The sequence below is a fragment of the Aythya ferina genome (genome assembly GCF_964211825.1).
Source record: "Aythya ferina genome assembly, chromosome: 10".
Classification (NCBI taxonomy): Eukaryota; Metazoa; Chordata; class Aves; order Anseriformes; family Anatidae; genus Aythya; species Aythya ferina.
Window position 1 is genome coordinate 11931416 of NC_140306.1, and position 22607 is coordinate 11954022.

Consider the following 22607-nt stretch of genomic DNA (forward strand, 5'->3'; position numbering starts at 1 on the left):
CGGCCCCGATTCTGTGAGCAGATCGAACTGACCCCATGAAAAGCCTGCAGAGGGGCAACTCCAAGGTAAACCCTACTCAAAGCCCATATGTATAATGTGCAACCAAAGCAAATGGCTTAATTATTCTAAATTATTTTAAAATGGTGTGGTTAGTTCTCCGGTTCTCTCCTCCAAAGACTGACTCAGTCTGAGTTTAGTTATAACCCTGTTTTGAACCTGTCTGAGGATGAACATGTTTCTTCTTACAGGAAGCTTGCACGGTATGCCATAAACTCTTTTCTTTCCTTTTTTTTTCTTTTTCCTTTTTTTTTTTTTTTTTTTTTTTTTTAAAGGGTGTTTGCACTAAGCCTTGCTAAACAAGTTAGAGAGATGATTAACTCGTCTGAAATGATGGAGGAAGGTCTCATCCCAGTTGTGTGTGCTTTCTTCAACACATCTAGAGCTGCTGCAACTCCTTGTCAGTTGCTAGCAGGGCTTGCAAAAAGGGCTGAAGAGGAGGCTGCACAGCCCTGTTTGCAAGAAGCAAAGAGAAGCAGTTCGAGAAAGGGCTGGAATTTGTACGCATTCACTGAAAAAGGAACTATTTTTTTTTTTTTTAATGAGTAAGGAGTTATCCCCAGGCAGGCTTCCACAGAAGTGAGATGCAACTCCCACTGTGTCAAAGGAGGAAACCCGAGGTTCATTAGCAGTTTTCTAGAAAATATTGTTTTAGTAGCAGTGGTGCTCACCCCCATGCATGGCAGCACGATTTGCAAGTCTCTTTCACTTTGTAAGGCCCCAAGGAGTCCCTCGCATGGGTCATGCTCGGCCATGTGTTGAAAGCAACCGCCAAGTTTGGGTCTTGGGAGCCCTGCCTGGTAAACCCTGTTCTCTGTCCTCATGTGCCAGACCGCACACACAGCCCCCACATCTACACCCGTCATCCCATTTCCAGAACAGCACAGGGCGGCTCCGGGCTGGCTGTCCCTCTTACTCCTTTCATGCCACGGATGATGCCAAATGGTAAGAAACAAGTTTTTAGGTTCGCGATGTTGCCTCTTATGCTAGTGCAAGAGCCTACAGAGAACTTTGCCCAGTCTAACAAAGGCTCAGTCTTGAAACCGATTAGGCAGCTGGATGCTTTTCCGTGCTTTTAAAAAATGTTTTTAATTGAAGAGTATTTCTCCAAGCACTTTAAAATAATGATAATAAAAACCTGTAGTCCATCATCTGCAAAGTTGCTGCTGCCTTACGTTTTAAAACTGGTTTAAAAACTTCAGCGCTCTTAACTGCACGACCTCGTCACCCCAGAACAACACCAGAGAATGAGCTTTTGTACCTGAGCATTTTATACTAAATCATTCACCAACCACTTTTTTGTCCTACCCTGCTAGGTTTCTGAAATAGCAATAGACCACTCTATTACATAAAGTTTAAGCTAATAATTCTACTAGCAACAATGATGACAATAATTTTTCCTCTCCTAGTTAAAAGCAGCCTTTAGGACATGAAGCTGGGCACAAGTAGTTTCACAAAAAAAGGTATTTTATTATTCTTAGCAATATTCACCTTGAAGGAATATGAGGAAAGCATACACTTTTTACAGACAATATATAAACATGTTGTACATAATTAACAATAACTTAGTTCACTAATCCAAAAATAAGCAAAATAAAAAAATTAAAATAAAAACAGAAAATACTGCAGATTTTTTTTTATGCTGATACAAGTACAAAATAATTTAAATCTCAACTGCTGTTGTCTATGCTGCAGTGACTGACAATATATTGCACTTTGTCAACTGTATCAGTAATCCCTGTCTTCCACCCACATCCCTTCCCCACCCCCCTGCCCAAATCCTACAGAAATTTGAGTCGGGTACAAATAATGTACAACTGTACCATTGTAAAAGGTAAAAAGTAAAAAGGATCCAAATTTTTACCTCAGTAGATTAAAAAGCCTTATGATTTTTCTTAACAGATTTTGTTTCCTGTTTAGTTCCACTTTTATACAAAGTGCACCTATATGCCTACGCAGACCAGAAAAAGGACGAACGCAGGATTTTCCAGGTCTGCTTGGTTCTTAAATTCATTATCAAATATTTGAATTACATGTTTAGAAAAAAAAAAAAAAAAATACATCCATTTTTATTGGTTTCGTTGTTTGTTTTCTTTAAAGCAGGACTTTTGCAGTAAAGATACAATTGGCTTGATCCAAAAAAAAAAAAAAAAAAAAAAAGAAAGAAAAAAGAAACAAAACCCAACAACAAAAAAGTTAAAAGTTAAAAAATAAAAATAAAAAGCTTGTCACAGAGTTAAGCTTACGTGGTTTACATTATCAAACCCCTCTGCTCATTGGGGCATTTTCATCAGAAGTATAGCTAAATATGTACATTGTATGTTATACTGGAGCTTGTGTTCACGAGAGGCATCAGATCATTACAATCAATAGAATACACTTCACATTGGCAATAGCTTTTTTTTCGGTCATTTACGTACAACGTGGTTTAATAATGGGAGATTTAATTTTTCTTTTTTTTTTTTAATTTTTTTTTTCTTTTCTTATAAAATGCACTATGGAAAACGGACGTTCCCCTTAGAACGGTGCTTTCCCTCGTCTCATCAGCTGTCGCTGCATCTGGGATTTGACGGATGTGTGAAGCTCAAACTGATTGTCTCTCTCTTTCCCCTCTCCAGTGATCTCAACCTCATTTCTGCCCTTCCTCCCTGTGAAGTCCACCGGGGCCTGGGTGCCTGAGACAGCACACGCGCTGGCTGGCTGCGTGTGGACATGGTGGCCACACTGCCGTAAGTTTACCCAAGCAGCTAATCTGCATTTTTAAGCAACAGCTGCCAACACAACAGAACAAAATGCTTCAACCTCTGTAGTCTGTGAGTTGGATGATTTTATGCCCTGCGATGCTTTTTGCTGTGCTGCAAGCTAGCTGCAACAGTTTCGTAAATGCCTGTATTTTACCCCTTGCTAGTGCAGGACTGCCTTCCCAAAAGTATCTTCCCAACATTTTGTCTGACATAGCTCTCTGGTTTGAGGAATAATAGGGTAGCCGGGAAGGGGGCTGTTGTTTTTTATTATTATTATCGTTTAATTTCTCACGTTAGAGTAAAGAATTAAGAAATTGTGTCAAATATAATCACCATCTTGGGCACACTGAAATCCCGTATTACGGCTGCAACTTTGCTTACCCTTTCTTTTCCCCCTTCCTGGCAGCTATTTTGATATGGAAGATAAATGGAGCTAATCCAGGGGGCTGCTGAATATTGTCCCTCCCCCGCTTAGTTATGAAGGCAGATTTTCTTACAGGGTAGCCATTGCAAACAACAGCACAAAAACATGCAGTCAGAGGGGTTGAGGCTTTTTGTGGAAAACAAGAACAAAATAAATATGACTTTTTGTCTGATTTCATTTTAAAAATTAAGTTTTTATAAAGATGTCTTTTTTTTTTTCCCTCCCCAAAGTCCACGATAGAAATCCAGCATGTGTGGCTTCCAGTGAGCCGATTCCATCCTGGGAGGCTGCTTGTATCTCTTTACAATATTCACAGTAATAACAAAGAGAGAAAGGAAAGCCAGTTCCAGCCTCTTCCTTCTGCTTCTGCCATCTTTTGCTTTCTGCTGGACCACTGAATATCGAACAGGTGAGTTCTTCTTTTTCCTTATACCTGAGGGGGCAAAGTGCATTACAGGCACCACTACGCGTTTCTGCAGAAGACCCATCATTTGCAAGGTTTTAGTCCAGCGTTAAAGAGTTAAACCACACAGGAGCAAAGATCCCTTTTTGCCATCCCTACATTCTCTTCTTGGCAGAACATTTTCTTACTTGGTGTCATCTTAGGCAAAGCCCCATGTTCTTAATCTCTGGGTGGGTCTCTTGGTCATCAGGTTTTATCCCATGGCTGTAACCATGCTGGATGGGTGTGGATGTCCAAATGAGATGCTGGAAGATGGGTGGATGGGGGTGGGTGTTGGTAGGATGTGTCCAGAGTGGCTGAAAGGTGGCAAATGCCCCATGGGAGCCATGTGGCTAGCAAGGGCAGCAGCGCTGAAAGGAGACGATTTCTCTTGCATGCACTTGGACAGTTCCTCAAAACACTCAGAGCCTTTCTTGCTTTTCTTTGATTTGTTGGACATTTTCCTATTCCTGGTCTGAATTCCTTCCTTTTTCATGGTCAGAGGCCTGTTCACCTGCAAGAAATGAGAAAATCAGGCTCATGCAGACAAAATGACCTTATTGTGCAAAAATGAAAATATTTGGACAGCCCCCGTGTGTTTTTCCTGGATGTAGACCTTTTTCTGGCCAAAAAAAAAAAAAGGTGTTTCTCTCTGCAGAACTTGTTTATGTTGATGTGTTTAATAAAACCACAAACACAAAAAAAAATAGATATGAAAAACAAATTGAACCGAATTTGGCATCTGATGACTCTCTTTCCCGTAGGCTTACCCTCAGTCCTCATTCATTTCCTAATTGAAAAGATCAAACTAGGAGGCACATGGTGACCCAAATTCAGTCCTAAAACATGAACAATCTTGTACCAATAACCTCTGTTACTTATGGTTTAAATAACTTTCTAACATGACAAATGATTCCTGCTTGAAATTATTTTCTTAAAAATATATATATAATAAGACAAAGTTTTAAATATAATTGAAGGGGTTTTGGTGGTGTGTTGTTGTGGGTTTTTTTGTTTTAAATCAAAACGAGCAGGCCCCATCGAGATTAATTTCTGCACGGAGCCCATCCCGAATGGCCCCTCTGTTTCTGGAGGGAGAGGGCACACAAAACATGCTTAGTTAAAACCAAGTGTTGTAACTCTATTTTGCCTGATTTGCCCAAGCGTTAGAAGCCAAGCTAATACATTGTAATGTCACTGAACTTAGCATCACTATGCCGACAAAGAATGGCTGTCACTTCCCAGGGGAACCTTAGAGACAGGGGGGGAAGGAATAAAACAACAACCAAAACCCTGAAACCAATAAAAGCCTAGTGTACACCATGCAGTTAAGACATCAATCCCAGCTAGGCAAGCAGCGACACATGAGATGAGCAAATACTCACATTGTGCAATTTATAGTAGAGTCCGCAGGCATTACAAACTGGGTCCCCGTTTGCATTACGTCGCCATAAGGTCGTGGTGGTGGTCTGACAGTTGGCACAACAAGTCCCTGCTCTCCTAGCCGCTGACTAACCAAAAGAAAAAGAAAATTTAAAATGTGTCAGCGGGAGGAGGGAGATCATGAGAAAGGTCAAGTTAGGCTCAAAAATTTAGGTCGGGCAGAATTAATAACAAAATTGTACACAGCATCAGGTCCGAAGGAAAGCTCCTGGCAGTTTTGCATTCTGTGGCATTGGGTTTTTGTTTAAATGCAAGTATTCTCCTTTGCAGACCGCAGCTTCCAGCCCTGTGGCACCATGTGTGCGGGGGAAGTAAGGAGGGAAGCAATACATCTCTAACTCTGCAAAGACAAAAATTTTAGGAGGGGGACATGGTGTTTGATTTGTTCAAAGTTCCCCTTTATAGGATTATAGAATGCATCACAAAACGTATTTTTTTAATTTTTCACCTTTTTTTTTTTCAGTGACCGATTTAGTGAGTGCCAATGTTGGGACTGGGTTTCAAAAGAGGTAATGATCTTAAAGAATGTGATTTTTTTTTTTTTTTTTTTTACCACTACTCTGTCTCTTTAAAGATGGCTACAAAAGAAAACCAACCACATTACTTAACTGGGTGCAGTATTTATCAGAGCCATCACTGAAAATTCAGTTTCCATTTACAAGTGAAAGGGAGAAAACAAAACCGGCTCCAACTTTCTTTAAATATTTAGCAAACCAAATTTCATGCCTTGCAGCAATGATTCTGCTGACCCGTCTGCCGCCTCTGTCCCTACTCACAGTTCCTTAGCTGACAAGCCCTCAAACAACCATCTTTAAAAAAAAAAAAAAAAGAAAAAAAAAAGAAAAAGAAAAGGATCTTTTTAAACCATATTGTTCTGCTAAAACCAAGGTGGGGGGGGACAGAAAAATACCCCAGCCGTTCACCCAGCTCCCAGAACAAGAACAGGAAAAGCAGAACAGCAGGTAACCAGTAATTTCTGGATGGGCCCTTCTCTGGCAGACCCCACAATATAATACACTCCTTGTGCAAGCACGGTATTGTTGAAAGTATTGTGGACAAGCTAATTGCACCCCGTATTTGGGGAAAGAATTTCTCATTAGAAAGCTTCAGCCCTGCCTCTGGGAACGGTCAAAATACAATCTATTTTGCGCGATCAGATTAATGTAGAGGACTCAATTTTTTTCTCCCCTTAAATTAGCACAGTTTTACTTTCTACCACCACCAATCAATTGTACTGAATTTCCCCGGGGCCTTGCTCTCGGGGTATTTTTGCAATTAGCCACGAGAACCATCGGGTGAAGCAGCAGCAGCGAGGCTCACACTAAGCGCTGGGCACCCCAGAGAGGTGACAGCAGAGTCCCGGGGCAGCAGGGTTCCCAAAAGAGAGCCCGGTGCACTTCCTCGCCTGCCGGCCCCGCTGGGAGCTGGCGCGGCTTTCGCAAAGCCCAGACTGACCCGGCTCGCAAACGGGGAGCACCAGGTTCTGTTCACACTTGCTGCTGATTTACGCCATGGCCCTGTAACTTTCCCAAAGCTGACGGACGGCTCAGCGGCTTAGAGCAAGAATCAGGCCCTCTGAGACTCATATATTTCAGTCCCTTACTCGCTTGCGAGAACAGGCCACAGGCAGAAAGAAGGGGTACCCCCTACTGCCAGTACACTCATGCAACCCAAACACAATTAATGCCAGACCTCCAAACACTGACATTATTAATACGATCGCTTTGCTATTGCATATGAGATGAACAAATTCCCAAAGATGGCCATCTCCTCTCCCCTGCAAACAAGCAAACTACAGTGGAAAAAAGGGGCAATAAACAAAGCTGTAAATCAATTTTAAAAAACAACAACAACCACCACCATTAAAACAACTAAACGAAAAGAAAACCCCTCCAGTTCCCCCCAGATCCCTCGCAGGGAGCTAAGTATAACAGTCTCCCAACGCAGGGGAAGGTGGAGACCTCTGTTTGCATATTTGAGATGGCTTACTGATATTCACCCGTGCTGCTTAACTCCGCGGCCTGTCCCATTCAGGCTGCAAAGCACTTGAGCCTGAGAGACGATAATGTTACACTGTTGTCTTAACATTTTTCTATATGTCAGTCACTTTAGAAGGCAAGTCATTAAGAAGCTTGCATAGTTGAAATTCTGACTCGGGACAGAAATCTTCTGTATCCCATCCCAGTGTTAGAGCAGTAATGCCAATTTTTCTGCTCTCCGCTGGTCTCCAGACCTCATTTAAATGTGTCCACGAATAGCTAAGAGTCTTAGGCACCATAAATCACAAAGCTCCAAAAAAATATATTTATTATTCTTAGCATTTTACACATTATTTGTGGAATAGAGTGTATTAGAAATTTCAAAACAGCAAGCATGACTGGCAAGGCTTGCCTATAGAAACTCTCTAAAGCTTTTAGAGTCAGGAAACAGATACACAAAGTTTCCTTATCTTTAACGTACAGATATCCGGATAGGAAACTACTACCAGGAGCTTAGAAAGGACATTTTTTTTAAATCACTCAAATGAAAATACAAAGTATAGGTGACTCCATGGAAAAATAATCGGACTTTTTTTTAAACAGTAGGGGATTGTCTGGGGAGGGAACCAATATTAATATTGCCAGAGAATATAAGAGTGAAAATTACTTCATGGCTTTTATACAAATAATTATTAAGTAGGGAGCAGTAGCTTTGACTCATCTGATTTGTTTTGCTTTTTTAGAGCTGGAACTTTTTTTTTTTAGTCCACAGTGGAGGACATTCACGCTCATAACCCTTTCGCTCCCAGTACGCTCCCCAAAACGTCCCAAGAGGCCAAATAAATGAGGAATTAAATTAAAAGCTGTCATCCGAGGATAAACGGGGAGATGGATACGCGATACCCCGCGTGCATTTGGTGCGGCAGGGAGGCTGGGGAAGGAGGCACGCTCGCCGGGCTGCAGCGGCAGGGATGGCCCGGCCGGGGCTGCGTGCGGGGGATCTGCCCCGAGGCACGGCAGTGACCTCGGCGTGACTGAGTCCCATCCGCACAGGGGCTGAGCAGCACCAAGACACGTTTGCCTTGTGCCTGCGTGTGGTCCCTTAGCCCGATTTCTCCCCAAACCCAGGAAAGATAGAGACACCTACCAGCCTCCGCTTAGGTTTAATGAGAGGTCGGTTTTGACCGTTCATTTTGTGGTAGAGCCCGCAGGCGTTACACAGGTAATGCCCGGTGCCGTCTCTTCTCCAGAGAGGGGTAGCAGTTGCTCCACAGTTCACACACTCTCTGCCTTCTAAATGGAAACACGAAGAAACCGGATTTCTTTCTTTAAAAACAAATTCACAAAAGCTTTTTGCATTGTCCTTTAGGCATTTTCCACAAGTCAAAACAGTGTGTTAATTCAAGCACAGTCAGACAGCAGTGACATCTACAGCACATGCAGCAAGGACCTCAGCGTTTCAAGAACGCCCAGACTCCGGTAAGTATTTTATGTCACGAGCAGAAATAGGCAGCTCATGCTCTGCACAAGGTGAGAAAGAATGACACTCTTATTGTGTCAGATGGAAGTTATCGTTTCGGTAATGAGAACTCCCTTAATCTGCAGCGGGCACCGCTCCCCTCCCGGATCTATTGCACGGCAATGGTTAGATTGCGTGTTCCCCTGCCATGAATACACACACACGTGTACACAAACACACACCTGCAAGCTCACAAGATGTTAAAAAATAAAATAAAAGGTAAAGAAAAAAAAATTGAAGAGAGGGGCTTTCTAGAGTTAAATCTAAGCAAAAGGACCTCCTTTGCTGTGCTTTCTTTTTTTGTTGCAAGCACTACCGGGTAAGAAAGTAAAGCCGAGCAGACTGGGAATAGATACACAATGCCAAAGGCTCAGTTAGGATTTTTGTGCTAAAGGCAGAAAACCGCTGTTAATGCTGATCTTTAAGAAAGTTCAGTTTCAGCAAGCACTCTGGAAATTACTGTAAAAAAGAAGCTGTGAGTTCTTTTCTGTTCCTGTGACTTTTCAACAATGCAGTTTGGATTTGGTAGGGAACAGTTTACCGTGTTACTGCTTTATTAGTAGTTTTAGTAGCACAACAACATGGGAAACAGCATTGTAGAATGGCTCTATTAAACCCGGCATGCAACTCCTAGATATGTTTCTGCCTCAGAAAGTCCTCTGCTAAAAGTTCATTTGCCTCTGATGGTTCGAAGGCAGGTCTGCTTAATATAGAACTCTCTTAATATAGTTTATGCAAATCCTAAAGTATTTAACTGGAAAGGAAATTCTCTTTTTGCTAATAACTGAAGCAGGCCACGTTGAGTTCAGCAGGGTTGTGTCTCCTTTAATCTAGGGAGTGGGTGGCTTTTAAACAACACAGTCTACAGTGAAAAATGAGGGGAGCTCTGCGGCGCTGCATTTGTAGCTTTTGTCCCTCCTAGGGCAGGAAGCTGCAGGAGTCGTTGTGTCGTGAGTCTTAGTTTTCCTACAAAAACACTGAGTGGTCACGAACTTTCCCCAGTTCCTTGCACAGGGGGCTCCCTTACAGAAAAAAAAAAAAGCACACACACAAAAAGTTCCCCTAATTTCTCCCATTTAATAAAATCATTGGCAACCGCAGGATGAAAATAAAAAAGCTACTTGAGATCCCTTTATCTTCAGAGACCTGGGTCTTGAATTTACTTCCAAAATCAGGAGGCTCAGGCTGCTAATTTCCTTTACTTACTAGTTTCTACAGTACGAAAAAATACATACACGTAATGGTAAATAATGGAATGCATGTAAATAATGGAAGGGGAGAGTTTTTCCTCTCAGAGTAGCCATTTGAAACAGATCTGATGAGATTGTAAAATATGAGTTTTGCAACAAAAACATCAGATAAGAGATCAAATTTCTAAATAAGTCTGCTTTAAAAATAAATGCATGTGATCTACTCATAAGCCGATATATGCAATGATATGTAAGAATTCACACACCGGCACAGATAGCCACTTATTTTTAAAGGGCTGTCTCAATTCAGTACCAATACACATTCTTTCATTGCCTTCTGTTGCTGAGGATGTTGAACCAGGAAGGTTAGTGGACTCAGACAAATTTCCTTAATTCATCTGTCTAGTTGTACAACTAATGTGATTTCAAAGTGGGATCAGAATTTCATCCATCACCTAATTTGCTAATTTAGAACTGCACTTTTAGGCAGAAATGCGAGGCAGGGTTGTGGGTATGGGAAAGGGAAAGGTCTGCAGTCAGTTATTAGGAAGCAGAGAGATGTCTGGTTCAGGAAAAAAGGAGGATTTTCTGGATTTAGGCTGGCGTAAGTTAGCGATGACTGGACACCTTAGTCTTTTGCACTGGTATGTAAACTATATTTGAACTTTTGTTCCTCTAAATTGTGAAGGAAATCAGGCCCTCCGCGATCTGAAGCGGACCGGCCGGGTAAGTTTCGCTTTCATGCTGCGCTGGGGCCTTCTTTCGTAATAACGAAGAAACGTGAAAATTACTGCAGAAGAAATATCTACGGGCAGAAAGTCCCCACATGGAATCTGGGGGGGTAGGCTTAACCACTTTGGGAGGGCAGGATCAGGCCTGAGCCCCTCGGGGGGCTGCAGCCTGCCAGGGGCTGCTTTTAAATTTTTTCCTCGTATAAATCCCTCTTTGTACAGTTCAGGCTGCCAGCTCACGCCGTGCCGGCTCCGTGTCCCTCGGCCCCATCTGAGCGCCCTGAGGCCAGCAGCCACTACCAAGACGATGGCACCCTGGTACAACCCCAATTTCCTACTTTAAAAACCCAGAAAAGCGGGACCGAGCAGTCACCTGCCCTCCCATCCCAAAGAAAGCTGACACAAACACCCGGCCCTGCAGCTGCCTGTGACTCCAGCCCCAAACAGCAAGCCAAGCCACCCCCAACATGCACTCCAACACCCGGCAGAGTGGCCCTAACCTCTCTCCTTCCACCCCAGGGATAGAGCCAACGTGTGACGGGGCAGCCCGCGGGAGGCAACGCTTACCCGAGCAGGATCTGGCCTTGCTTCGTGGCTTGGGGGTGAAGCTGGACGCGGGGCCCCCCAGGAAGCTGCCCGGGTGGAAGAGGCTGCTGCTGTAGTCGTGGGCAGCCGGCACGTAGGAGGGGTAGGTGGGGATGGGGTGGTGGGTGGAGGGCTGGGCCCCCATGCTGGTGAGGCTGCTTCTGAGCGGGCTGGCGCTCTCCATTTTCATCCCTTCCGACAGCGACACTTGGTACTTGATGCTGTCTTTGTCCTCCTGCCGGGCCCCAGCGGAGGACGAAGGGGAGGCAGCGCTGGTGGAGTTGGGGTCCGGGGACACTTCCTTGGGAGGGGTTGGGGGGAAGCCGAAGAGGTGGGAGCCGGAGTGCGAGGCCGGGGTGAGCGAAGACACGGAGGCGGTGCTGGACGTGCTGCTTCCGGGGTACACCGAGATGGCCCCGGGCGCGCCGGCCGCCGAGGGGTGCAGGGGTGTCTTGGTGAAGGGGTTGACGGTCCAGGGGTTGTGGTGGTGGGCAGACAGTGCCGCCTTGCTGCTGTCCAACCAAGGGATCCCGGGGCTGTGGATAAGATGAGGCCGGCACATTTGACTCCCGGTCAGGCGGGCTGTAGGAACACAAGAGCGATGGGGATCAGCGTGGGGCAGCTCAGCCCGGAGCAGCTCTGGGAAATCTCCCAGCCCCCGGCCCGGGGAGCTCCCCGCTCTGCGGGCAGCCAAAGGGGAGCAGGGCATGGGGAGAGGTTTCACAACCCAGGGAAGAGCAGCCAGCCTGGTGCAACAGCCCCCTCTCCCAGACCCCTCCGAGGGGGACACTGGACAGCCCAGGAAAGCTTGGTGAGAAAGAGCTGGGCAGCAGCACAAGGGGCAGGAGTAAGGCACCCCCTCTCCTCCCGCCCCACCCTGGCAATAATTAGCAAACCCCCTTCTGCTCTGTCTTCCAAACTGCTGCAGCACTCTCTCTTCGGCTCCTAAAACCACCCCCGATTAAAATCCATCGCCGATTCAAATTAGTTTGTATTTTGCATCCGGGAAGTAGCCGTGTCTGCGAAGTTTTACCCTGTGCACGCACTATTTCCCCTTCCTCTCTTGCCCTCCCCTTCTTTCCCTCCCCTCCGCCAATGCTTGGTCATCGCCGGGGTTAAAATCCACCCGTGCCTCCCTTTCTATCCTGTTTTCTTCGAGCTCCTTTCCCCCCGGCCCCGACGCACCAGAGCGGCCCCCGGGTGAAACTCCTCGCCTCCACGTAGGACATCCGCCGGCCCGCACGGAAGAGCCCGGGGAGCACAGGCAGAGGAGGGTGGGGAAGGGGCTGGGGTGCAGAGGAGGGCGACGAGGGTTCATTTACCGTGTGCCTGGCTGTAGGAGACCCTGGCCCGGGCATGGGCGGAATTGGCGTAGTAGGGGTTGCCCTGGGAGTCCAGGTGGTTGAAGAAGACGTCGACTTCGTCCGGAGGTAGGAGCTGCGCTGGTTCCATGTAGTTGTGAGCCAGTCCGGGGTGATGGCTCTCGGGGTGCTGCCCGTTGAGCACGGCGTGGTGGGTCATCCAGCGAGGCTGGTCCGTGGCCACCTCCATGGCCTCGGGCCTCCCCTCCCAGCCACCCCCGAAACCGGGAGCGAGCGGCGCTCGGGGCAGGGGGCTGCTGCCCACGGCTGGCTGGCGGAGCTACCGGTGGCTCTTAGGAGGTGGGGATGGCTTTTCTGGAAAGAACGCCGTCGGGGGGCTGGAGGGTGCCCTCGGAGGGATGGGGGGAGACCCCCGTAGCTGGCGTGTCCCTCTGGCAGCGGGCAGGTCGTGGAGGCAGGTCCGGGCACAGCACCTGTAGGGAGACACGGCCGGGTGAGCGGCTCGGCGGCCCCGAGGTGCGCTGCTGGTCCCGGCGGTAAAAGGATGGGGAGGGGGAAGCGGAGCCCCTCCTCCCTCCCCAAAATATCCTCTTCCCCCCCCCCCAAAGTCCTCGCCTTGCGCCCTCCCTTCCCATTGCCCCGCAAAATAAACACAGATCCCGTTTCAAACTTTACCAAGGAAAAAAAAAGGGGAAAAAAGCAAGAAAAATCTTCCTTTTTTTTTTTTCCCCTTTTCCCCCCGCTCTCGCTACAAACGTCAACAGGAGTTTTTCCAGCTGGCTTCAAAAGGGGAGGGGGGGGGGGAAGGAAGAAGGGCAGATCTACCACGGCGGAGTTCTAGCGAGAACTTCGCCTGACACAAAAGGAAAATTGGAGGGGGGAGAAAGAGAAACGGGAGCGGGGGGGGAAAGGGTGTTTAGAGAAAGCAGCGAGCGCGCCCTGGCAGCGGCACGGCGGCCCCCCCGCGCCCCACACTTACCCGGTGCGGGAGGCAGGGTGCCCCCGCGGGGTGGGTGCCGACGGCTGCCTGCCTGGAGGGATGCGAGCGAGGAGGAGAGGGGAGGAAAAAAAAAAAATAAAAAAGGGGGAAAGGGGGGGTGGGGGGAGAGAAAAAGAAGAGAAGGAGCCGGAGAGCAGAGAGCAGGGGGGGCTCGGGGGGGAGCAGAGCGAGCGCGGGAGGAGGAGAGGAGGCTGGCTGGAGGGTGTTACTCAGATGGCAAAGCCGCTGCTCTGGCCGGCTCGGTCCCATCCCCGCGCATCCTATATGAGCGCTGGCGCCAGCTGGCCGCGGCGCCGCAGACGGGCCGGGGCGCGCAGGGCCGGCGGCCGGGCCAGCCAATCCCGCCGCCCCACACCGCCCCCAACCGCACCCCCGGCCCCAAAAGGAGCCGGCCCGGAGGGGGGGGAGAAGGGGGAGCGAGGCGCAGACCCCCCCTCTCCCTCCTCCTCCTCCTCCTCCTCCTCCTCCTCCTTCTTCTTCTTCTTCTTTCTCCCCTCTGCCCCCGCCCGCAGCATCCTCGCCCGGCAGCGCCGTGGGGGCTTTCCCCGCCCGGGCGCTGCACGCCCCTCTAGGGCGGGGACGGTGAAATTTGGGGGGGGGGGTCCCGGAGGGGTGTGAGGGATTGGGGGGGGGTTGGGGATGGAGTGCGGGAAGGGCTGGAGGAGGGGGGTGGCTCCGTCGGGGGCTGCCCCGGAGCGGAGCCGTAGGGATGCCCGGGGCTGGGGATGGAGTGAGGGGGGGGGGGATGAAATCGGCACCGAGGGGACAAACGCGCCCCAGCCCCCCCCCCCCCCCGCGGGACAAACCCCGGCGCGCTCGTTGCCATCCCGTCCCTTGGAAAGAACCGGCGGAATCGGCTAAAAAAATAAAAAATTAAAAAATAAACGCCAGGCTCCGCGCCGGCCCGGGGGAGCCTCCTCGACCCCGGGCAGCGGGGTCACTGCGGTGCCCCCCCCCCGGGCCAGATCGCGCCCCCCCTGCCCGGTCTGTGGGGCTGGGGGCTGGCAGGAGGCTGCTGCAGCCAGCACCGGGCCCGGCGAGCCGAGCCGGGCCGTGCCGGGCCAGGAGCAGGGCGCCGGGCAACCGCAGCATCTCCTGATGGTTTTATTTTCCTCTCCACCTCGCTTCTTTTTATTATTTTATTTTATTTTATTTTATTTTCTGGTAGTGGTTTTACGATTTGCAGTGACTGGTAGGCTTTTCAGCGGGCAGGGAGCGGCGCAGCCCGGCTCAGCGCGAGTTTGCTGCGGAGTTTGGGGCTGCAGCCCCCGGCGGGGCTCGGGCTCTGCTTCGGCCCCATGAACCCGTCCGCTTTGGGGGCAGAAAGGGGAAAAAAAAAAATTTAAAAATCCACCAACAAATAAAAAAAAAAGGGAAAGTCAGAACCAAACCCTCACAGCGCCATGGGTGCCGCTGCAGGTCGTTTCCCGGGGGCTCCCCTCCCGTTCCTCAAACCTCTGCTTTTTGGGGAAAAGGGGAACGATCACTGCAGCCCCCAAAACCTCCGAGCCGGGGGGGGTGGCAGGGGGGCCAGGACCCCCCCCCCGTTTTGCAGGGGGACGGCTGGGAGCACAGCCCCTGCTCGACGGGGCGGCCGGGCCGGGAGCCGCTCGGTGCCGGCCGGGCGGTGCCGGGCCCCTCGGGGGGTGCCCGGGGGGGGGCTTTTAGGGCCGGACCCCCCCCGGCATGGGGGCAGCGCTGGGGGCCGGGGGCCGGGAGCCGCAGCCGGCCTCCCCCCGGCCCGGCCGCCCCAGTCACTACGACGCCGGGGCTCTGACGTCACCCGCCGCTGCCAAATTCGCCAGGAAATGAACTTTTTTTTTTTTGGTGTGTTTTTTAAATAATAATAATAATGATGATGATGATGACGCTAATAATAATAATAAACTCCCTTTCCTCGCTGCGGAGCACGTCTGGCCGGAGAGACGCGGGGCTCCCAGCCGTACCGCTGCCCCCCCCTTGCACTCGCCGTGTCCCCCCTTAGCCCACCCCTTGTCCCCCCCCCCGGGGACCCTCCAGGGCAGCCAGGCGGGGTGGGGGTGCGGGAGGCTGGGGAAGGGGGACCCGGCACCGCTCCCCCCACCCCGCAGCCTTCCCTCCGCGGGTGTCCCGCACCTCACAGCGGGGTCACCCCGGCAGGGGGGGGACAAGGCGGAGCCCCTCGCCCCCTCCTGCCGCCGGGGGGGGTCGCAAGCGGCGGGCGGGCGGCGGCGGCTCCTCCGCCGGCTGCAGGGCACGGAAGGAGCGGCGGAGCCGGCTTGGCCCGGGCCGGGCCGGGTTGGTTGGCCCGGGAAAGGCCGGGAGAGGAGACGGGAACTGGGCCGGGCTCGGGGGGAGAGGGGTCGGGGAGGGCGAGTGCCCCCCGCGCTGCTCTGCTGCGGAGCGCGCTCGGGGAGCCTTAGGCCGGAGGTGCCAGGGAGGAAAGGGAAACAAAGCGAGGAAAAAAAAAAAAAAAAAAAAAAAAAAAAAAAAAGTTAAAAGGCAGAGCGAGAAGCAAGCGAGCTTTCTAAAAATCCGGCTTCTCCTTCCACGTCCGAAGCGATTCGCTTTCCACACGCAAAAAGCGACCCACCAAAGGCAGCCGAGTATTTCCCCCAAACGGATTCTTTCTTTCTGTCTCCTTTCTTTTTTTTATCTTTTCTTTATTTTTTAAAGAGGGGTGAGTATAAAATAAACCCAGGTAGGTCCCGCGGCTCCCTGCTCTGACCGCAGTCGGGCCGAGCCGTGCCCGCCGCCCCCGGCCCGGGCCACCGGGCATCTCCCGGGCAGCTGCTCCCTCATTAATTCCTGGGGATGTTTTAATTATAATTACTGCCCGGCTGCCAGCAGCACGGGGCCGCGGTTCTTTTTCTTTTTTTTTTTTTTTTTTTTTTTTTTTGGAGGGGGGGAAAGATGGGGGGGCTAGGGGGTGGGCTGTTTGTTTTAGGCAGGTGATAAAATCGCAGTTAACGAGCTGATAATTCGTTCGTGTTTGTTTTAAAAGACAAATTGTAAAGATTAATCAGGCGGCTTGATTTATGGCGAGGCAGACCCCGGAGCTGCCCGGCAAGGGCTCCCTGAAGCCCCCGGCTCGGGTTACCCGGGGGCCGGCAGGAGAAGCAAAAACAAAAGGGGCGAGCGGGCAGCGCCGGCTCCGGCTCCGGGCCCCCCCCGCCTCGGTCGCCGGCCGCCCGGGGGGGTCCGGCCGCCCCCGAGCTGGTGGCACCGCGGCCGGCGCCTGTCGTCGTGCTCCCGAGCCCCTTTGCAAAACCATTGACCCCTCCGGCAGGGAGAAACGATTCCTGCCGAAGGAGCGGCTCGATTCCCGCAGCTCAGCCCGGAGCTCGCCTCCCGAGATTTGCTTTTATTTAAATGTATTTATTTTATATTTTTATATATATATTTTTTTAATCTTTTTCCCCCCGCCGTGTCCCATCCCCGCCGTTGGCGAGCGGCGGTGCCCGGCGCTGAGCTGGGCTGGGGCTTTTAATTGAATTAATTCCCCCGCCGGGAGCAGCAGCAAGCCCAGCAGCTTAGCTCCGCTCCGCAGCCCGCTTCACACGGCTGCCCGGGCGGCTCTCGGGCAATTTGCTGCAGCCCCCCCGGGAGCGGGGCCCCGCAGCCGGGACGAGCCCAGGATGCCCCCACCACTTTCAACCCCCTTCCTTTTTTATTTTTTTTTTCTTTTTCTCCTTTTTTTTTATTCCTATCCAAGGGGCTCGGTTTTATTAACTTTATTTTGTTATCGGCGTTGCTATTTTTTTTTTTTAAATAAGAGATTTCCCACATCTGGCAGCACAACTGGTTATTTTGATTTGATTGACAAGTGATGTCATATCGCAGAGGGGGGGGGACGACAACATGTTTTAGCAGCACTTAGTAGCGCCTTGTGATGGAGTTGACACCTATGCCCGGGCAGACGCGAAGGCAGAAAACAAATATCCCCAGCCGTACACGCACGCTATTTATTTACACGCCTGGAGTGGGGTTTGTTTCTTTTTCCTTTTTTTTTTTTTCCCTCTTTTTTTTTTTTTTCTTCTTCTTTTCCTTTTTTCCCTGACCCTGGGAGCTCGGATCAAGGAAAAAAAAAAAAAAAAAGTGTACCTAAATCGACGGGGCTGGGGCCGGCAGGATGGGACCCGGGGGCGCTCCCCTCCATCAGCCCCTTCTCGGGGTGCCCCCGGCAGCCCCCCCGGGGCCCCCACTGCCTCCTGCCCACCCGTTTAACGTACCCCAAGGGGACGAAACCTTCCCGAAACCTTCCGGGGCGACCGCGCATCCCCCCACCCACCCCTCCACCGCCTTTCCCCGAAGCGCAACCCCCGGCGGCCGCAAGCAGGGAGGGAAGGAAAAAAATAAAAAATAACAAAAACCTGATCCAAATAACCCCCAACCTTAGCGAAAAGGAAGCAAAAGAGGCAGAGAAACGCTCGGCCACGGGGCCGGGCCGCGGTACTCACGGCAGCCTGGTGCCGCCGGTGCCGGCGGGCGGTGTGCGAGCCCCGGGGCGGGCCGGGGAAGGCGGCTGCCCCCGGCGGGGAGGGGGCTGGCAGGGCCGCCAGTGGGCGTAGCGCCGACCCCCCCGCCCGCCGGGGGCAGGTAGAGGAGCAGCCAGCCGGGGGCCGGCTCCCACCGCCCGCCTCCCCCAGGTACGAGCCCCCCCGGGCGGCCGGGAGCCCCGCACGGCCCGGCTGCAGCCCCCCCCGGCGGGCTTTATTTCTTTGGGGTTGTTTTATTTTTTTTTCTGGAGAGGGCAGCTTCTTGCTTTCTGCCTTTATTTTTAATTATTTCTCCATTTTTTTTTCTCCCTCCGGTCTTGTCTCCGCGTTGCTTTCCCCCCCAACCCAGCCCACCCACCTCCGTCCTGCGTTAGCAGCACATATTATGGCCGCTAATAGGGTTAGAAAACGACACTGGTACCTCTTAACCACAGGACCCTATTTAGGCTGCATTAAAAAAAAAAAAAAAAAAAAAAAAAAAAGTCTCGGGGAATAAATCACGGAATACTTTTTTTTTTTTTTTTTTTTGATAAATTCTCTAAAAGCCTCCTCGCTGTCCCCTACCCGCAGAAAATTTGTCCCCAGAAAATTGTCCCCCAGGGTGGGAGCCTCCGGTGCCACCCTGCATCCCGGTGCCACTCCTCCTTCACCTCCTTCACCTGCGCTTTGTCCGCAAGCCGTCGGGTGCTCCCCGCACACTGGCGCAGCCCCCCCGGCTGCCACAAAGCGGAGAAAAAGCCCCAGGTTCGCCACGACACCTCTTTTTTTTTTTTTTTTTTTTGCAAGTTCCCAAAGAAAAACTCGTGCGGGAGGCTTGCGCACGCACCCGTTTGTCCAGAGGAAGGTATAAATCTGATTTTCAGGCGCTGCCACGGAAGATTTCGTTCGCGGGAACTCGCTGCACTTTGTATTTTATTTTATTTTTTAAGGTTATTTCGGACGCAGCTGTTTGAGGAGCGGGGAAAGAGGCCGGGCCCGCAGGTTGCGGTTGTTTCTCCGCAGGCAAAACTTGGCTGGGGCGCGGGCTCGGCTCGCACCGGGCACCGGCACCGGCACCGCCCGCGGCTGCCCCCGCCGCCCCCGGCCGCCTTTCCCCGGGGCTTGAACCAGGCCGGGGTTTTTACACTTCCGACAGTTTAAAAACCAAAAAACAAAACCAAAAAAAAAAAAAAAAAAAAGCTTTTAATTAATAAAGATGCTCTCTGGAAGAACAATCCCCGAGACCAAAACCCGCACCCCTCTTATTGAAATCGCTTTTCTTATTGAAATCGCCTCAAATCCAGGCAGGCTCCGCTCCTGGTGGATTTTTTTTTTTTTTTTCTCTCTTTGCCTTCCAGCTTCTGCACCCCAAAGCAAAAGGAGGATAAAGAGGGGAACTTTGCACATACAAAAACAAACAAAAAAAAAAGAAAAAAAAAAAAAAAAAAGGGAGAGAGAGGGAGGGCGCTGGAGGAGCCAGCCGAGAGGAGCGGCCGGGTCCCCGATGTGGCTGGGTAGTTTTAAATCATGCAAAGCCCCGTAAAGCTGCCGCACGGGACTGGGACGGGAGGACTCCCCGGCAGGCAGGTGCAGGGGGAGAGCGGCCGGGCCCTGCCGAGCCGCGGCTTTCGAGAGCAGAACAAACCCTCGCGGTTTTTTTTTTTTTTTCCTATTTTTTTTTTTTATACCCAAATCTGCCAACAATGGGAGCGAGGAGATAGGATGTGGCTGCGGGGAGGGGGCTTTGCACACCCTTTCTCCGGGATGCGTCTGCCCGGGCCGCCCTGGGTGAAATGCAACTTTCAAAGGTGGAGATTTAAATAATTATCCTGATGACAATGAAGGGGGAGAAAAAAAAAATAAAATAAAAAAAAAAGCGACACCAAGGACCGCGGCCCGGTGGCCCCGCTCTCCGCAGGGTGCCGGTGCGCCCCGGCAAAGCCCCCGCGGCTCCGCCGTGCCTGGAACAGACCCCACGGGAGGGGGCTGCCGGGGGGGTGCAGGGCTTTTTTTTTTTTTAGGGGGGGGTTCTTTTTTCGTTCTATACAAAACCCCACCATTTTGTCCCCGGTGCCGGGGGGGAAACCGCCCGGAGCGCTGCGCTCCGGCAGCGGGACCCCGGTGCCCCCCACCCACCCGCCCCCGGGGCCGCGCAGAGCCGCGCAGCCGCATCCCCTTACCTTGCCTTTCTCCCGTCCGGGGTTTTTCTTTCAGTTTTCTGCCCGGTGCCTGGAAAGCCCCTGCTCTCCCCTGCCGAGGGCTGGGGAGGGTGCGCCGACCGCGGGGAGCCTCCCCCGTCTGCCCGCTCCGGGAGCGCGGCCGTGCCCCGGCGGTGGGAGCGCGCAGCCCTGCGGAGGGGCTGCCCGAGGTGCGCTCTGCTTAAAACTGGCAGCAGTTTTCGAGCTGAGCCCTTTTTTTTTTTTTTTTTTTTTTTTTTTTCTTCCTCTCTCTCTCTTCTCCCTCCTTCCCCCCTTCCCTTCCTCCCTCCCTCCCTCTCTTTTCCTCTCTCCCTTCTTTCCCTCCCCTTCTCTCTCTCCCTCTCCTGCATTCAAGGATGGCACAGCGAGCCACTGTGTATTTATGTACATAATAAGGCAGCTCGTCCCCTCCACTTCATTTGCATCATTACAATATCGGTACAAGCACATCACATTGTCTGTTGCTTGCACCTTTTGTTACGGTTGCTGTCACAGTCTACGCGACTTGACTTTCATATTTTAAATGAATTGATATTACACCAACAACACGCTCACATCCCAGTCGCTGGGAAGCCGGGCTCCGGCACGCCGGGCGCCGCAGTCCCGAGCCGCTCGCTTCTGCCTCTGGATCCCAGGGAAGGTGGGGTGGGGGGAGCCGCTTTGTACTATCAATTATGGCTATAAAATATTACTATTCGTATTAATTTAGTTTCCACTCCCTGGTGACGGGGCTGATTCTTTTTTTTTGTATTGTCCAGCCTGTTTTTTATTTTTTTGGTGTAACCTCGTGTCTCTTCTCCCCGCTCTCCCTTCCCAAACTCAGTCTTTCGTGCTATGCACCTGCACCTAAGAGAGGCAGCGGGGGAGCTGGAAGAGGCACAAGCAGATATCACACGGCGGAGTCAATTTATAGGTAGAAAAGAAACGGTCAAAACACACATTTCGCAGCCCACCAAGGCGATTCAGCCAAAACGAACGGTTTGGGAAACGTTTGCTCGCCCCAGCCCCGTCTTGGGCATTCCTCACCTGCTGTGTCTTTTCCTCCTGCTGCCCGTGTGTGTGTGTGTGTGTGTGCGGGGCCGGGGGGGGTCCCCTCGCCAAGCCCCCGGAGGCTGGATGGGGTCGCGGGCGCCGGGGTCGCGCCGTGGGGGTCGCGCCGCGGGGGGCAGCGGGGGCAGCGGCGGGGCGCTGCGGGGCGCGGCGCGATTCTCCGGGAGGGGGCGGCGAGCCCCCCGCCCCAAGGCTGCGGGCAAACCGTATTAATGCAGAGACAAAAGGCCGGACCGTCCGGCGGGGGCCCTGCGGGAGCGGGGGAACGAAATACGGTTCGGGAAGGGAAGGAGAAAAAGTTTCGCGGGAGAGGAATTATCATCATAATGGAGGTAAAAATGTGAGCAGGGGAGGGGTAGGGGGGAATCCTATTCTGCTGGCATTTTCTGTCTGTCTTTGTGATATGGTTCGGGGGAAAAAGGGTCCTTGATATGCGGCAGATAATTCTTATCAGCCCCACGCAGCCCATTTCTAAAGTAAGTGTTTTAATTACTCCTCCTGTATTACCCTTCATCCTCTGAGAGGAGATACATCCCCAGATTTATGCAGGGGAAAAAATACAAAAGAATGTGCTATTAAAATATACACATATATACAGATCCCCTTCTTTTTTCCCTTGCGCCCAGGAAGAGGGAGACGGTGCCGCCAGCCGCGTCCTGGGATCGCCCCGGCACGGAACGACTCCAAAACGAGGGAGCATCGCCCCGGCGGAAAAACTACGGGAAAAACGGGGTTCGAAGCCTGCAGATTTCCCCCTAAGCGGGGACAGAGGGGGTGTCCGAGCAAAGGGCTCAGGGGGGTGAGAGACCCGCGGAGGAGCCGGGCTGCGCAGCCCAGGCTCTTGGCGCTGCTGTCCCGGGTTGTCCCGGGGCCGGGGCCACCCCCGAGTGGCAGCGGCGACACTGGGGGCAGGAGGAGGGGTGCTGCTTCCCCTTCATGCCCGCTGGAAGAGAAGGCTGTTTTTCTCTGCTGTTTAGCTTCTGTACTAAAGATGTCATCTGAAAGTCTGGGAGGAAGGGGGGACCGCGCTCAGCTCTCTTCCACGGTAACAACCATATTCTGCAGAGGAAAAATATGATAGACAGCAAGGAAAGCGCTTTTTTTTTTTTTTTTTTCCTTAAAAAATAAAAAAAAAAAAGAAAAAGGAAAGAAAAAAAAAAAAAAAGAACCAACCTTTTCAATATTTATTCAAAAAAAAAAAAAAAAAAGAGAGGGAGAGAATTTAAAAAAGAGAAGAAGCAGCACCAGCAGCAGGGAGAATATAGGCTCAGCAACTCTCCAGGTTCGCTTCCTTATTATTACTATCCAGGGGTAATTTTTCATCTCTGCTAGCTAATCTTTGTTCCTTGTGAAGATAATGAATAGCCCAATCCTTATCTCCTGGGCTCCTGGAGGCTGCTGGAGAATGGGGTTGAACAGGGTTGAAAATTGGTTCCAAAGTGCTGCTGAATAAATGGTGTTCCTTA

The 22607-nt window shown here is 51.4% G+C and overlaps 1 protein-coding gene and 2 long non-coding RNA genes across 6 annotated transcripts; 2 read left to right on the forward strand and 1 right to left on the reverse strand.

Annotated features, from left to right (window-relative positions):
* Positions 1 to 1506: 1506 nt before the first annotated feature.
* Positions 1507 to 20206, reverse strand: GATA2 (GATA binding protein 2). Of its 4 annotated transcripts, none has more exons than XM_084531168.1 (6): positions 20074 to 20206; positions 12437 to 12909; positions 11097 to 11696; positions 8237 to 8415; positions 5053 to 5178; positions 1507 to 4181 (listed from the first exon to the last, which is right to left on the reverse strand). In XM_084531168.1, exons 2-6 carry the CDS (start codon positions 12663 to 12665, stop codon positions 3882 to 3884), a joined length of 1434 nt encoding a protein of 477 aa, XP_084387294.1. In that variant the 5' UTR covers positions 12666 to 12909; positions 20074 to 20206; the 3' UTR covers positions 1507 to 3881. The 4 variants fall into 4 exon arrangements, with proteins under 4 accessions (XP_084387294.1, XP_084387295.1, XP_084387293.1 ...); XM_084531169.1 differs by lacking the exon at positions 20074 to 20206 and adding an exon at positions 17876 to 17892; XM_084531167.1 differs by lacking the exon at positions 20074 to 20206 and adding an exon at positions 13416 to 13876.
* Positions 5185 to 10359, forward strand: LOC311442241. Its single transcript, XR_014696534.1, has 2 exons — positions 5185 to 5619; positions 8459 to 10359. It is a non-coding gene; the product is annotated as an uncharacterized lncRNA (long non-coding RNA).
* On the forward strand, positions 12166 to 22607 carry LOC311442240. Its single transcript, XR_014696533.1, has 2 exons — positions 12166 to 12544; positions 21768 to 22607. It is a non-coding gene; the product is annotated as an uncharacterized lncRNA (long non-coding RNA).

Excerpts from the sequence above, each read along its gene's own strand:
- GATA2 (XM_084531168.1), bottom strand. The coding sequence starts at position 12,665 with ATGGAGGTGGCCACGGACCAGCCTCGCTGGATGACCCACCACGCCGTG. Across the intron at positions 11,697-12,436 it reads CTCCTACAGCCAGGCACACG|CCCGCCTGACCGGGAGTCAA; the intron begins GTAAATGAACCC and ends GTGTTCCTACAG. Across the intron at positions 8,416-11,096 it reads CAAGGCCAGATCCTGCTCGG|AAAGAAATCCGGTTTCTTCG; the intron begins GTAAGCGTTGCC and ends TTGTTTTTAAAG.